Here is a 17,014-nt window from a genome sequence, read left to right on the forward strand (position 1 = left end):
TGGTTTAAAAAAAAGGTAATTTTCTAGTTTAAAAGTTATAGTCACAAGTAATTGGTTGCTTCAGAAAAAACAACCATTACCCTTTTTTTGGACTGAAATGTTAGACTGCCAAGGGCCATACCGAAAATCATTGCCATGGAATTCTGTAAAAGAAAGATGAGTAAGGAAATTATATGCCTAGTATTTTGTGCATAATTATACTTAATTCTCACACTATGAGGTGAGGGGGGATGGTATAGCATCTGTATTTTAGAAATGAGGAAACTACAGAATCAAAACAGGAACATTAACGTACCTCCTAGGTGAGTCCTTCTAGACTCAGAGCCCAGAGTTTTCCCATTACATTGTGACATCAGGTCATCCTGTTTGATAAATGCTTATTTCTTAACCTGAAAATGATGTCTTTTTAAATTCAGATTGATAGTGGCAGTAATTAAATCCACCTACATGGTCTTGTGAGTCAAGTTCTAAGTTTGAAAATGGTCTCCTGTAGTCTTTCCCTCTTTCTTGGTGACCTATGGAAATGGCCCTCAGAGAAATCCTACTGAAGTCAATTAATTGCCTTTGAATTTTAACTGTTTAAGACTCTTCTGAACCAGCTAACTGTCACATTTCTATACCATGTTGCTAATTTTACCCATCAGGTTTTGTTGTGGAATGATGTGGAATTATAAGGATTCTTCAGTGAAAATTTGCGTTGTTTCATATGTTAAAATTTTCTATCTAGGAGATTCTTGCTTATTATATGCCAAGAAGACCTGTAGTGAAGAATGATGTTCATTTCCTCCTGTAATGAATCATACAACTTTAGAATTAGAAAAGCCCTTCAAACTATTCTAACCTCTTTACTTTCTCTAAGTTTCTCTTCTAGTGCTATGCACTTAGTAATTATTCTTGAGTTGATGTCTTAGTGTCACTGAAGGACAGGTAGAAACTTTCAGGCCCTCTATAAATGGAAACTGTAATTTAAGGATATTAGTTCACATTTGGCTGTACCTGTCTATGTGTGCTGAGTGAACTTAGGTAAGAAATATTAAAGATTCTTGTGGGAAATTATACCTGAAAGTGTGAGAGGTGTAATTTGTTCACATTGGATAATTTTCTTGTTTTCTTGTCTTTTCTATATGCATTTCTTATCACTGGTGAGTCTTTTATAAGACTTTGCTCCTGGTCCATGAAATTGCCTCTCATTTCTTTGTCCCACCAACCCTGCTTTCCATATACTTGTTCACATTTGTATGTGAACTTGGCAAGTGTCTGAAACTAGTTGACCTGATAACTAAAGATTTTAATGAATTTTAGTTGTTTTCAACTCTTTCTAATACAGGCAAAGGGATTCTTATTTGAGTGACCTGCCTTTTTTTTTCAAATGGTAGATTTTGTAGTTTTCTGGCTATTGTAATATCCCAATTTCTCAAGACAAATTGGTTTAAAGTAAGTTGAAATTGAGAAAAGCTCTTGTTTGTAATCATTTGCTTTAAGTTTCTAAAACTAATGAGATAACATGGTATCTTCTATTAATACAAGGGCTTTTATTAAGAGAATACAATTATGTTGAGGGGTGTAGTTTATATTGATTAAATAGTGTGCTATAGTACTTGTTTTTGTACTTACCTTTGCCTTTGCAGTTCTTTTGGATGTATTTCTAGGAATTGCAGGGTCATATGATAAATTCTGAGTTTTAACTTTTTGAATGCCCACTGATTTTCCTATAGCAGCTGAACCATTTTATATTCCTACCAACAATGTGTATAGGTTCCAGTTTCTTGACATCCTCAATAATGGCTATTTTTCCATAACTTTTTTGTTTTTGATGGTATTTAAATGGTATAGTGTTATTTTACTTCATTTTCTGTGTTTTGTGTGTGTGTGTGTGTATGAGAGAGAGAGAAAATACATTTATTTTCCCCATATAAACCTTTTATCTACTGATTTTCTTAAATTTACTGGTAAGTTATTATTTATGTGTTCATTGGATTTTCTATGTGCATAGAAGTTTCTGATTTCCAAAAATTTACTAATTCTTTGTTCCTTTTTCATATAGCTACTCTATGGGCATAAATAGTCTTGTGAATGGCTTGGAAAATATTTATTGGAGTTTAAATTCTTTCTATATTTTTCATTAGCTTCCCTTGTGGTTTGTTTTATTGCTTTTCATTTTGGTCCTTTTAAAATTTTTTGGTGTTTCTTACATATCTGGTGATCCTTGGTTATCTGTTCATAATTATGAAGGAATAAAGAGGGTTGGTTTGGGTAGCTGATAGTGACTTCCTCTCAGTTTTTTGAGGCTCATTTAAAAAAACACACACAAAACTTTTCTCCAAATGGGATTACTGATTGAAAATTCTACATGAATTTAAGAGCCAGAAGCAACCAGATAGATTGGGGACCTAATGTTTATTATGGACCTCAAGTATTATGAATACATTTTTCTTTTAGTTGTTTTATTTCTTCTCTCCCTACCCCATACCTCCATTTTTGGATATTTGGAGCAACCTCAGGCTCAGGCACCTTCTCTTTTGTCCCTAGCACCCATGCTGGATGCTCTTCTCGAGCAGATCTGGATACTATGCCTGGGAACCAAAGTTTATACAGGAAGTAAGACTGTCATGAGTGGCTCTGCTGTTGTGTGAGCAATCTTTTAATTGCCTTGATTTCCCTATGCTTTAATCCTGCTTCTTGACCTTGAGCTTGGCTTTTTTCTGTTTAGGGTGTTGGGACAGCTCTTGCCTCCTTATAATCCTTTCCTGTGCTTGTTTTGCTTGAGTTGTTATTCCTTCCACTATGGTTCCTCTGTCAGTTTACTCTCATTTGTTTCTTCTAGAAATCCTTTCCTTTCTTCTCTTTCTTACCTTGTTAATGAGACTGTTACTTTTAAACTATTACGAATTTATTTTGTGTAATCATGAAAAATTTGGACTTAGAATACATGTATCTGCTTCCCCTACTTAAAAAATACAATTGAAGCTCCTTATTCTCTTTTCAGAATGTATTGCATTTCCTCTCATGCATCCATTAATATTATGTGTGTGTTTCTAAACAATAAAGAGTATTGTTTTGAATGTGTTTGAGCTTTGAATAGTGATATACTGCATGAATCCTTCTGCATCTTGTTTTTTTCCACTCATCCTGGTTCTTTTGTTTAATGTCTTAGTACACTAGTTTTCCTGCTGTTTTCTGTGAAATTTGGAAGGATGTCAGCCCATGTATTTCTTACTGGTATCTTTTTAAAAGGGATATTTAAGCACCTTTTGGATATGTTGTCACTGTAGACCTTTAGGAGAAAGGACTTGGTGTTACCTAAGTCAATATGATACCTAGCCATGTTAAACAGGTAGGCAATTGAGTCTTACTAGTGACCTCTACTTGGTGTCATAAATTCCTTTGGAGATGCAGAAACACAATCCATTCATGTTTAGGGTTTCACGGAGTTTTAAATGAAGATTTGGGTTCTTATTGCTGGAAGGGTTTTCAGAGATCATTTAGTACAAACTGTATTAAAGAAACTCAGACCCAGAGAAGGTGAGTGACTTGTCTGAGGCAGTCCAAGGGGGAAATATAGGAATTAGAAATCATTGTTGCAGTTCATTGTTCTTTCCTTCTTAGTACAGTGAACCAGATGTTAAAACCCTTTTGTTAACACTGAACTTTGATTTTTCCTGTCCTTTAAAGTAATTATTTGAATACTGAGATTTTTATTACATAAAAATACACAGAAGATCTTTGAACTGATGCTTATTTGCCATATTTTCTTAGGATCAGAATGGTTTCAATCCCAGAATACTATGAAGGCAAGAATGTCCTCCTCACTGGAGCAACTGGTTTCCTAGGGAAGGTACTTCTGGAAAAGTTGCTACGGTCTTGTCCTAAGGTGAATTCAGTGTATGTTTTGGTGAGGCAGAAAGCTGGACAGACACCCCAAGAACGAGTAGAAGAAGTCCTAAGTAGCAAGGTAAGTGTGGAAAATGATCATTTGGAGGAGAGAAAATGTGTTTGTATGTGTAATCACTGCAGTCATCAATAGCTTAGTATATTTTTTCACTCTTGCAAATAATTTGTAAAAAGAAAAATCTACAGATTGACAATAAATTGAATATGACTTCTGATTGGTAAGAGAGAAAAGCTTTTCTCTATGGGGAAAAACTCATACAACACATTCTAAATTACCTTGTGATAGATATTTAATGTGATTTTAGAGTATTTGAGGCAGGTTACTTGTAATTACGAGATATTTTAAATCATCTTACCACTAATTTCTAACTGCCTACTCTGCTGTGAGACATTATGCTTTGATAACACTTTAAAATTCATAAGCATTGATTACTTCCCATGACAATATTAGAAGGGATAGCAAATTCAGGTATTCCCACTTGGTAAATAAACATGATGACAGATAGGTCATATAGAATACAAGAATATGTACTCATTTTGTACCTTTTGAAAAATGTTGCTAACAAAAAAAATGGAAATGAACTGGAGTAAAATTATTTCACAGTCAGAGCTTTTGAATTCTCAACATAATGATTTAGTATAGTGTAGATTTAGTGTAGTAACAAGTAAGTTTAGTGTAATAACAAGTCATTTATAGTTATTTGATATCTGGTAAGTTTCAACCTTCTAGAGGAACTGTGACTTTTGTTTTAGAAACAAAGACAAAACCAGGAGCCTTTTGAGTCATTCTGTGTTGTCAAAGAATTGCTGAAAGTGTGAAGAGATATCCTTAATTACAGATTATAGCACTGTGTGCCAAGCAGCCTAGATACAGTCACTGTCCTCATGGAGTTTACACTCTCTACCCCTCGTGTATTCAGTTATTAGCCAAGTCTATCTAAATTATTTTTAATTTCCCAACTATATTAATGCTCCCTCATTTTTAGGTGATTGTATGTATTAATTTCTCTGCCAGGAATACTTTCTTCTACTTTATAATCTCTTTTCCTTCCTAAACTATCTTTGTTGTTTTTCCTGTGCAGTCTTATAACACTATAATATTGTCCTTTTTTATTACTTATAACAGTATAATTTATTTATTTTTAACATAAAGTATTATTTCCGCCTCCCACTTCCATTCCTTATATCCCCTTCAGTCTTTTCTCCAAACACTTCTCCCTCTTAACCTCAGATCTCTTTGTTTACTAATGTCTGCTAGTTTTTATAACTTTTCCTTTGTAAAATTATCTACCATGTAAATATCCAGTATTTCTTTGTCATTCTGACATGCTTTACTACACATAATTCCTGCTTAACTCCTTTCATTTTGTTGTAAATGGCAGCATTTTGTCTTTCCTTATGGTTGAATAGTATTCCGGTGTATGGTATACACAACTTCTTGACCCAATTCTGTGTCAGTAGGATCTTAGAGTTCTTTCATGTCCTGGCTATCATAAATAGTGCTGCAGTAAACATTGTAGAGCATATAATTTTTTTGAGTGGATGGTTTCACTTTCTTTGGATAGATGCCCAAGAGTGGGATTATTGGGTCATATAGTATTTCCAGTTTTAGTTTTATAAGGTAAATCCAAAATGACTGCATCAGTTTATATTCTTACCAGCAATGTAATATAGTTCCTCTTTCTTCATATCCTCTCCACCACCTGTTGGGGGTCACTTTAATATATACTCTACTCATGGGTGTGGAATGATCTCATCATGATTTTAACCTGCAAGTCTCTTACTGGAGGCAGTGATGAACATTTTTCCCTTGTGTCTATTGACCTTCTAGATGTCCTTTTTAGTGAATTGTCTGTTTAGATCTGCTGCCCTTTGAGAATTTTTTTCTTTCCTTTTTTTTTTTAAATTAACCATTTTATTTTATTATTATTTTTTAAAGATTTTATTTATTTATTTATACAAGCACTGGGTACAGTCAGAAGCGCGGGAGGGTGAGAGAATTCACCTGAGCCAGAGCGGGGAGCAGAGCAGGCAGAAGGACCAAAGTACACTGCTGAGGGGAGCAGCGGGAGGCAGGAGAGGTCTGCGCGCCATGTGGGACCCTCCTCCGGTGGCCTGGCCGGGAGCAGCCGGGGATCGAACTGGCGCCACAGAGGCTGAGGGTAGCTTCACAACCCAGCGCTCAACCCCTGCGCCACCGGAGAGGCCCGAATTTTTTTCTTTTATTGCTGAATTTTATAAGTTTTTTATTTATCTTGGCTATTAACTGCTTTGTCAGTTATATAACATAGAATATCTTTTTCTGTCATTCAGTAGAATATCTTTTTCATCTGCTTATATTTTCTTTAACTGTGTAAAACTTTTTTAAATTGAAATAATCCCAGTTTCAAATTGCTTTCATTTTCCTTGCCATGGGAGTTGAGTCTCTGGAAACATCTTTATTAGTGATGTTATGAAACATATGGCCAATGTTTTCTTCTATATATTTTATTGTTATAGATCTCATATCTAAATCTTTAATTCATTTGGTATTTTTGTGCATAGAATTAGACAGAAACTCTACACCATTCTTTTTCTTGTTGCCTTCCAGTTTTCCAGCCCCATTTATTAAAGAGGCTCTCCATTCCAAGTTGTATGTTCATGGGTGCTTTAACATAAATTAAATATTGACATATAAGTGGATTTATTTCTGGGTTTTCAGTTCCGTTCCATGCATTTTTTTTCTTTTAATGCTAATAACATATTGGTTTTGGTACTGTTGCTGGTTGAAAGTCATGTGTGCGATGCTGCCACTTCTCTCCTTTTTTTCCTTAGTGGTTGCTTTTGCCTTTTGAGGCCTTTGATGGTTCCATATAAATTTTGATATTTTTTGTTCAATTTCTTTGATGAATATTGTTAATATTTTAATGGCGATTTTATTTAATTTGTATATCACTTTAAGTAGGATAATCATTTTGATTATACTGTTTCTCCCCATCCATGAGCATGGAATGTCTTTCCATATCCTAATTGCACTATCTAAATTTTTAATAATGTTTTGTAGGTCTTGTGGTATAACTCTCCTTGGTTAGGTTAATTATGAGGTATTTGATTCTTTCTGAAGCCACTGTAAATGGAATTATTTTCTTAATTTCTTTTTCTCCTTGGTCATTGTTTGTCTATAAAAATTTTTGTATGTTAATTTTGTAACCTGCTACTTTACTGTATTCCCTTTTGTTTGCTTGTTTCTAATAACTTTTTGGAGGCATCTTTGGATTTCCTATATATCATATCTGCAAACAGTGATCGTTTCACTTCTTCTTTTCCAACTTAGATTCCCTTTATTTCCAGTTGTCTGGTTGTTCTAACCAAAACCACTAATACTAAATTAAACAGAAGTAGACAGTAGGCATCCTTCTCTTGTTCCGATCTTAAAGGGGAAACTTGCAGTTTTTTCACCATTAAGTATTATATTGGCTATTGGTTGCGATATTTGATTTTTACTATATTAAGATAAGTTGCTTTTATTCCCATCTTGTCTAAAGTTTTTAATCATAAGCGGGTGCTGAATCTTATCAAATGCTTTCTCTGCTACTATTGAGAGCTTACATTTTTTATCTTTACTTATTGATACAGTGTATTGTTGCTTTATTTTTGTATATTAAACTATGTTTGCATTCCTGGGATAAATCCCACTTGATTATAATGTATGTATAATCTTTATTATATATTGTTGAATTCGATTGCCTTATAGATTTTGCATCCGTCTTCTAAGGATTTTGGTCTATATAATTTTCTTTCCTTGTGCTGTCTATCTGGTTTCATTGTTAAGTTAATGCTGGCATTGCAGAATGTATTAGGAAGCAGTCCCTTTTCTTGGATTTTTAGAAACAATTTGAGCAAGATGGGCATAAGTTCTTCTCTCAGAGTTGTATAGAATTCTCTTGTAAAGCCATTTGGCTCTAGGCTTTTGTTTGGGGGAGATTTTTCAGTTTCTGAAAAACTTTGTTCTGCAATTGAGTTGTGAATATATGAAGGAGGTGAGCCCAGTGGCTTCACTCTGCAACCATCTTGCCCAGCAAGATAAAACTATTTTAATTTTCCTATCTAGATTTTCCTATTAGACTCTAAAGTAGATTGAAGCAAATTTCATTTTTCTTTGTTTTTTCAGTATCTCTCAGATGCTTGGCTCATTTGAAATGTTTAGTAAATATTTCATTAATATAAGGACACATTAGTATTGAAGTCAATAGTAAACAATAGAAAACTTGTATACTGAAAGTCATCCAGGAAGATGAACATGAACCCTGTATAAGTGTTATAGTCTTTCTTCCTAGATTCAGTCCCTGCTTTAACCGCAAATACAGGCTTCATATAAATTGGAGAGTCAAAGTTTAATAGAGCAGTGATGTGGAAGTATCATCAATATTCCTCTATAAATGTGAGAAAGAAAACCTAAATTTGACTCATAGTTTAATGTGTCTTTACATTATCGTAATCTTGTGATCAGATTTTTAAAATTTTTTGAGTTTGCTTAAGAAATATTGAATTTTTATATATATTTCTATATGATATTTCTCAGTTTTTCCAGTTTCTAATCTGCATCTTTGCATACCAGTGTTTTTCCTTTAATATATTTACTTTTTCCTCCCCTTAAAATTTTTTTTAAAGACTTTGGGTAGAATGTGAATCATGGTATTTTACTTAAGTCGAGGAAATAAACCAAAATAAAATGAAGTGATAAATTAAGATCTGGATTTTAGAAATCTGAAAGATCGTTTTTAACATTGTTCTGATGTCTGTACTGTGTAAGTCTATTTTGAGGGTTAATATATTCTAATCCGTACATGCATGGACAGTTCAAATTTAAACTCTGCACACTACCAGTTCTTTGTCCTTGATAAGTTACTTCACCTCTCTGTGTCTCAGATTCCTTATCCATAAAATGGGGATAGTAAGGTGGGCCTAATAGAGTGTTTTCTGTATGGAAAGAATAGCAACTAAGAATAGCAACCTTAGAATTTGCGTAGATAAAGTTTTAAAAATAGTGAGCTTTCATCGGGAAAAAAGGTTATAATAAGTTTTAGAAAGTTAAAAAATAGTGCCCTAAAATAATTTTTCCTATCTGATAGCTCTTTGACAGATTGAGAGATGAAAATCCAGATTTTAGGCAGAAAATTATAGCAATCAACAGTGAACTCACCCAACCTAAACTGGCTCTTAGTGAAGAAGATAAAGAAGTCATCATAGATTCTACCAATATTATTTTCCACTGTGCAGCTACAGTAAGGTTTAATGAAAATTTAAGGTAAGTAAAGGCGTTTATATATTTGAACTTCAGAACCTAATTAAAAGGGCTAAGAGTAATTGTGTCTTAGTAAAGTTGTTTTGAAAATGATTTGAAACTGTTCATGCTGTGTTAAGTATAGCTTTTAGTCTCCTTAAGGGTCCTTCAGAATTTTCTTCCTCTTGTAAGTTTAAAAACACTGAATATTGTGTGTTTGTTAACGTACACGAAGAAGTTCCATCAATTTAAATATGGGACAGGGAGGAGGCAAATATTGAGAAATCTGGAGAGAAGAGAAGAAGGAAAAAAAGAAGAAAGTTTACCTTGAGTGGGGGTATTAATCTTAAAAATGTATTGTGTTTGTTTTCCTCTTTCCTTTATGCTCTCAGAAGCCTTTACTGTAGCTTTACTTTTCTAGTGTACACATATATCCATCTAAAATTTTTTTTTAATTATGCTCACATTTTTGCAGAGTAAAGCAAAACTGGCTTACCAATTTAAGCCATACTTTGTTTTTAAAACTTTGGTAGCAATGTTAGGGACAAGGTACATATAACATTAATTCAGTTTGAAAAATAATTTGAATTTCCTTCAAGATCATTTTCAAGAAAAAATAACATTTAAAAACTTACACCGAGACAAAAATCTAGTAATTATGCATTTCAAATAATGGTGCTTAATTCAAAACATTTTTTTCCAAGGCATGTTCAAAATACAGCTTTACAATGTTAATCTAATTGTATGGTCTTATACTAGTTAAGATGGTGTGGGCATGTTCAGGTTTCACGATTACTGGAAAAGTGTCTTGTCTTTTTTTTAAAGATTTATTTATTTATGCATATAAGAGCTGGGATGTAGGCCAGAGGTGTGGGAGGTGAGAGGATTCACCAGAGACAAAGCCGGGAGAAGAACAGGCAGATCCACTAAAATACACTGCTGAGGGGAGCAGTGTATTTTAGGAAAGGTCTACTGCGCCATGCAGGTCACCTCCCTGGCAGGGCATCGAACTTGTGCTGCAGTAACTGCGAATTGCTTTCGATCGCTTCATAGTGCTGATGTTTAACCCCTTGGGCCACCAGGGAGGCCCAGGAAAAGTTTCTTTTTAAAATGTTTTCAAGTTAAATACTGATAATAAAGGGTTTAGAGATTATCCCCCATATTGTCTTCAATGTAGAAGTATAAACCTTATGACATTAAATATGGGACAGTCAGCATCAAAGCATTACAGTATGTTTTGCCTTTATTGCAGATGAAGACACTATTATTTCGGTAATAGTGCTTTATCATTTTCAGTTTTCACCTTCATTGTTTTATTCCATGCTGACATTGCCCACTGTAATAGAGGCAAGTCCATTTTATACTTGATGAAGAAGAGGCAGTTCTGTGTAATGGAAAGGGCAGTGTTGTTCATTATTTGATGATGATAATTTATTTACTTTTTAATTCTGTGTGGCCATTATGTGTTCTTGATTCAAAAGTGACAAGAGAATCTTATTAGAAACTATAGTATAATCTAGTTTTCATTAAAATATGTGTATTTTGTGTTTACATATATACCTTTTGATATTTGACAGTTATTATCTTTGGATAGTGTAATTGCAGATAGGTTTTTAGTATGCAATCATCAGTCAAACATATTTCCCCCTACTGGAAATAGTGTTAGTCCTCTCCCTGTAGCCCCAGCATTGTCGTTAGTTTTTTTATATCTGAAAGAAAAAAATTCACACAGACTTATGAAACTTTTCAAGAAAAATATGTATGTAGATATTGGATAATTGTGGTATAGTCATCATTGGATTAAAGGGGAAATTAATGTTTTTAAGGCGGAAATTAATTTGCAGACAGGCAACATTAATTAGGATGAAACTCATCAAAGTAACCTTTATGAGGAGAAGAGGAGGAGAACCCAAGTACTATACTTTCTGGGAACCTTCTCTTTCTGTTCCCCTCAGGGTGAGCAAGGCTACCATTAATGAAAGGGAAATCTATTCATTATTATTCTTGCTTCTTTGCTGGAGGTATCATAGTGGATGGGTAGAAAGATGAATAAGAAAATTTATTGTTCTTTTCCTTGTCAAGTCATGTATATTACTTGTGTCAGGCAAGGCACAAGAGTATTTTCTCTCTGAAGTTATTCCTCATTTTCAGTGACCCAAAAACACTATCCCCATCCGCAGGAACCTGTAACAGAATATCCTTTGTGTACTTCACCCAAAACATTACTCTGTACCCAACTCTCTTTGTTTTGCAAATGGAAAAGAAAATAGCACATTGCCTTAACAATCTAGAGGACAGTGACCTCTCTGTGAAATGTCTTATTTGTTGGAGTTCTGTTTGGACAGATTTTTGCCCCTTAGTTGAGATAAAGAGGGAAAAAAGGTACACTCATGATTATAAGACCCCAGCCAATTATTTCATTGAACAGTATTTTCTTCTAATGTTTTCATAGACTCTCAGGTATTGTTAATTGAAAAAAAAAAAAAAATAAGGCACAGAAATTTTTTTCTTCTGAATTATTTCTTGTTCTTGGTGACCCAGAATGTGTTGTTCAGTCCTCAGGAGCCTGTAACAGAATAGTCTGTGTATACCTTTTCCAAAACAGTACCCTCCCATCCCTTTTGTTTTGCAGTGTCATAGACATCAAAGCACTGCTTTACAGTCAAGTAGACCAGATGCTATCTGTAACATATCCCTGCCTTTTAGAAGAACAATTGGATTTCTTTCTTCTTAAATACTGAGAATGTGAGAATTTTGGAAAGTTCTCAAAACTGTTTCTTTCTTTTTTAAAAAAAAAAAGATTTATTTATTTATGCATATAAGAGCTAGGGGTACAGGCCAGAGATGCAGGGCTGAGAGGATTCACCAAAGACAGAGCAGAGAACAGAACAGGCAGACTGACTGAAATACACTGAAATACACAGTGAAATACACTGAAATACACTGCAGTGGGTGAGACAGGAGAGCTCTGCTATGCCATGCGGGTAGCTCCCTGGCCAGCCAGGGATCGAACTTGTGCTGCAGAGGCTGCGGACAGCTTCATAGGTTGCATCTTAACACCTTGTGTCACCAGGGAGGCCCTCAAAACTATTTCTAAAAAAATTTCCTTTTGACCCTAATTGTACTTTAATAATTTTTGTAATGTGAAGATACTCCATCATGTTGATACACCATAATTTATGTAATACTCAATTAGTATAGCATATTTAGGGAATTTAATTTCTTTCTGTTTGAGAAATTAAGATTAGAAACAAGTTTTCCTCTGAGTTAATTTCAATAGGTAAACTAGATTAATACCTAAATCGGGCCTCCCTGGTGGCGCAGCGGTTGAGCGCTGGGTTGCGAAGCTGCCCGCTACCTCTGCAGCACCGGTTCGATCCCCGGCTGCTCCCTGGACACTGGGGGAGGGTCCCGCATGGCGCGCAGACCTCTCCTGCCGCCCGCTGCTCCCCTCAGCAGTGTATCTCGGTCCTTCTGCCTGCTCTGCTCCCCGCTCTGGCTCTGGTGAATTCTCTCACCCTCCCGCGCTTCTGACTGTACCCAGTACTTGTATAAATCAATCAATCAATCAATCAATCAACCTTGTATAAATAAATAAATAAATATTTAAAAAAAAAAATACCTAAATCATTTCTGTAATTCCCAATATTTTGACCTAATGTCTTTCAGATTATTTCATTTCATAGTATGAACAACAGTGTATTACTTTTTATCATTTTATTGCAACATTACTGATACACTTAATTCCACTTTTTTCCCTTCATGCAACAAGCTATTGAATAAAATTAATAGAAAGCAAAAACTACCTACCATCTTATTACCTTAATATTTATTGAATGCCTGTTTTCAGGTTTATGTTAGGAATAATGCTAAATACTTACAAGCTGTATTTTACTTAATTTGATTTTATACTAATTCTAGTAGAGAGACTGTATTATTTATTAGTATTCCTACTTACAGGTGAGGAAACTGAGACCTGAATGCTTGAGTGACTTTACAAGGTCACTCATCCTAGCTGATAGGTAGGCCAAGTTAGGATTTGAACCCAGGTCTTATTTTAGAATCTTCATAATGTATATATTTGAAAAAAATTAATACAAATTTCCCATTCTATTAATTCTTTCATTGTGGTAAAATACCTATTTTATTAATCCATTCTATTCATAATGTATATTTGGGCCCTTCTCATGTTTGCTATTGCTAGATGATTTTTTTTTTTTTTGAAGATTTATTTATTTATACAAGAACTGGAGTACAGCCCAGATGCGCTGGAGGGTGAGAGGATTCACCAGAGACAGAGCGGGGAACAGAACAGGCAGACTGGCGAAATACACTGCTGAGGGAGTGACAGGAGAGGTCTGCCGCGCCATGTGGGTCCCTCGCTGGCCGGCCAGGATCGAACCCGCACTGCAGAGGCTGCGGAAAGCTTCACAGCACAGCGCTCAACTGCCTCTGCATCGCCAGGGGAGGCCCGCTAGATGATCTTTCATTGATAATTTTTCTGTATATGAACTTTTGCATTTGTGAAATTGTTTTTTTGAATAAATTTCAAATGGAATTCTTTTGGCTGATCACCAAATTTTGATGTTGAGGTGGGGAGTTTCCCCATACCACCAAGCAGTTCTCCAAACCCAGTACCAACCAGCTGGGTTTCCTAGATTGCAGCTTAATTTTGATGCTGTCTGCTGGAGAGAGCATCAGGTGCCACAGGTGAAGGATTCAGTCCTGATGACTGCCCTCTTTAACCCCCAAATCACATGCCAGTATTAAGTCCATGTTGTGCTCTATACTTATGATTAACTGGCTGTATACCAGAGATTCTCACGACCTCTCCTTGGAATTGATTGATTTTTTAGAGCAGTTTACGGAATGAGGGATACATTTACTTACTTGATCACTGGTTTATTATAATAGCTTATTATAAAAAAGGATATGACTCACGAACAGCCAGATGGAAGAAAGGATGAGAAGATGCCAGTCCTTCTCAGAGTGCCGATCTTCCCAAGTCTTCATGTGTTTGCTTACTCAGAAGCTTTCTGAACCCTCATTAAGGTTTTAATGGAGGCTTCTTTACACAGGCATGATTGATTGTCCAGTGGCAGTTGAATCAACTTCTGGGTCCTTTTTCCCCTCTTTCAGTCTCTCTTATCACAGGATTCTGTCTCCAGTCTACCAGCTCCTATTCTTAGGTGTTTGCCAAATGTCATGTCATCAGCATAACAAAAGACTCCGTTATCATCACTCTGTATACTTGGGAAATTCTCAGGGTTTTGGAAACTATAAGCCAGGAACCCTAAATGAAGACCGTGTGTGTGTGTGTGTGTGTGTGTGTGTGTGTGTGTATTTCTTACTATAAATTACAATGTTACAGGAATATAGAGATCATTTTGAGTCTTGCATATATTTCTGGTACCAGTTTTATTATAATACCCTTTGAACTTTATAAGGTAGTCTTAAATAGATGTTTGAATTAATTACTATGAAGAGGGAAATAAGCATTCTGATTGGATTATATTTTAATGTGATTTATTATTTCTGAGTTTTCTTCTACTCTTTTATCCTTATTGGTGATTCAGCCTTAAAATAATTTTAAGATTATTTCGCTATTCTGATTTCTTCTCCTGTGGTATATCTGTATCATAAAGCAGTATGCTAAAAAATTATTATGCAAAAGATGCAGAAGTCATCTAAAATGACTTCAAATTTTATGTCTTTGAAATCTGTTTATTTTCTGGATTAATAAAAGTTTTAAATTTTACTTTCATTTTTTAATTCTGATGAGTTTATTTAATAATCAGAAACTTCTTTTAAGTTTTAAAGATAGACTGGATCTACTTTATATGGAAACAAAATGTACACAACCTGTTTGGGATTTTACTGTAAATAAAAATAGTCTTTCTCTTTACTGGAATTAAGATTGTTTCTAATAGGGTAAGTAAATGACATACTTTTCCTGTTAATCATTGTCACTTTTTCTTTTATAGAGATGCTGTTCAGTTAAATGTGATAGCTACAAGACAGCTTATTCTCCTTGCACAACAAATGAAGAATCTGGAAGTGTTCATGCATGTATCAACAGCATATGCCTATTGTAATCGAAAGCATATTGATGAAGTAGTTTATCCACCACCTGTGGATCCCAAGAAACTGATTGATTCTTTAGAGTATGTTTGTTTGAAATTTATATAGATTTGTTTTGATCCCAAAACTTTGGATCCAAGTTTTATCTATTTGTATCTCTTGGTCTATTTCAGTTTCTCTCTCCACTTCTTTCCACTTTATACTTTCTCCACTTACGCATACATTTATCTCTTTCTTAGTCCACAAATTGTTATGTATCTACTATGTTCTTTTGATTGTATAGATTGATCTAAATGATAGTCAGTGTGGAGTTTACACTTTTTACTAGGTGTGATGGTTGGAAGAAGGCTTATGAATAACTCATTCACAATATTAGAGCCCCTATTTTTCAGGGAGTCATTTTAGTGACTAAGACTTACCTGATACTCATTGAGACTAATGACTGCCTATTTGATAGCAAGGTTCTAATTTGTTAAGTGACTATCCTTTTTGTTTTCCCCAAACGGAGTATATCTATAGAGGATTCTTTTATTATTAGGGAATCAGAGGAGTCATGGTCCCTGTCCTTTCATTGATGTGCCTAGTGTTATTGTTTATAGTTTTTCTAAGGACCAGGATCCTATGAGCAATTACTGTATGAAAAATATTTGTATTTGATGGATAGGTAGTATGTGGAAAGTGTTTATACCATGACCAAGATTTCATTTGCTTTAGCCTATGCAAGTGAAACAAATAGGACCAGAACAAAAACCAAAAGTGTTCATTTTTTTAATATAAACTGATTATGAAAACATTCCATATGCATATCTTCACATATTTGTTACTCATGTAAGATTTTGTGCACATTTTCGTCCTTTTCTTCTCTTTCCCTTTAGGTTTCCTTTCTTTCCAGAGATGCAGTCCACTTTCAGCTTCTTACTCACCGTCCCCTGCTTCTTCAGGCAAATTCTATTCTTCCTGAGGGTGCTACACAAAGTCCATAGCTTTTTCTCCAAGGTGTTTCTTAAGATAAGGACTTAAGTCCTTTTCTTTAAGGCTTACCTGCTAATCACTATGATGAAGCAGATAGAGTTTTTAAAAATTGATAAATATGTGAGCTTACCGAGAAATTCTTACGGTAATTCCTTGGTTTCTGTTCTCTGATCTCATTTCTTAGGTAATCCCAGTTATTTACCTCATTTTCCTCACTGATCAGTAAGCAGAAGTGTTTAAAAAGTTAAGTGTAGAAGTTAGTGAAACCTTTTACTTTTTCTTTTATTAGTAGTCATTGTACCCAAACATCCAGGTAGCCAAGAAAGAACCTTTAACCTTCAAATTCTTTATCTCCTTTCTTTCTTTACCCCCCCCAAAAAAAAAAAAATTGAATAACATAATTTTAGGAAAAGTCATAGATACACTCTGTAAATTCACACCAATGATATTAGGCTTACTGGCTAAAGTCTCCTCAGCTTAGCCAGTTTTTGTAGTAACTCTTGAACTTTTTAAAACTGATCTTCACTATGGAATTATTCCTAAGTTGAGTAGTATCCTCTCTTCAATTTTTAATATTCTTTTTCATCTATATACAACAAGTACTTCCACATACAGAGGAAAATTTATCTTAATAAGGTTTTTTATTTATGTTTCCTCAACCTTAATAGAGTATGGCAGCCTACTGGGTATAAGGTATGCATAACATGATAGAAAATAAAGGAAAAAGGAAAGGTGTCTAAAAATAAGTACATGACATGTTGGAATAAGAAATTTAGACTGAGAAATGTCATAGATATCACCTAGCAT

General features: G+C 34.6%; 1 protein-coding gene across 4 annotated transcripts in view; it reads left to right on the forward strand.

The window, feature by feature from the left end:
- The window catches only part of FAR1 (fatty acyl-CoA reductase 1), a 58,044-nt gene that overhangs the window by 16,343 nt on the left and 24,687 nt on the right, over nt 1-17,014 (forward strand). For all 4 annotated transcript variants that reach the window (XM_037522695.2, XM_037522697.2, XM_037522698.2 and 1 more), the window contains exons 3-5: nt 3,757-3,952; nt 9,003-9,178; nt 15,139-15,318. In XM_037522695.2, coding sequence (XP_037378592.1) covers nt 3,764-3,952; nt 9,003-9,178; nt 15,139-15,318 — 545 coding nt within the window. In that variant the 5' untranslated portion in view covers nt 3,757-3,763. The remainder of the gene's footprint in view (nt 1-3,756; nt 3,953-9,002; nt 9,179-15,138; nt 15,319-17,014) is intronic.

Source organism: Talpa occidentalis, unplaced genomic scaffold, assembly GCF_014898055.3.
Source record: "Talpa occidentalis isolate TD23 unplaced genomic scaffold, MPIMG_talOcc4v2.1 talOcc4.3, whole genome shotgun sequence".
NCBI classification, from domain to species: Eukaryota; Metazoa; Chordata; class Mammalia; order Eulipotyphla; family Talpidae; genus Talpa; species Talpa occidentalis.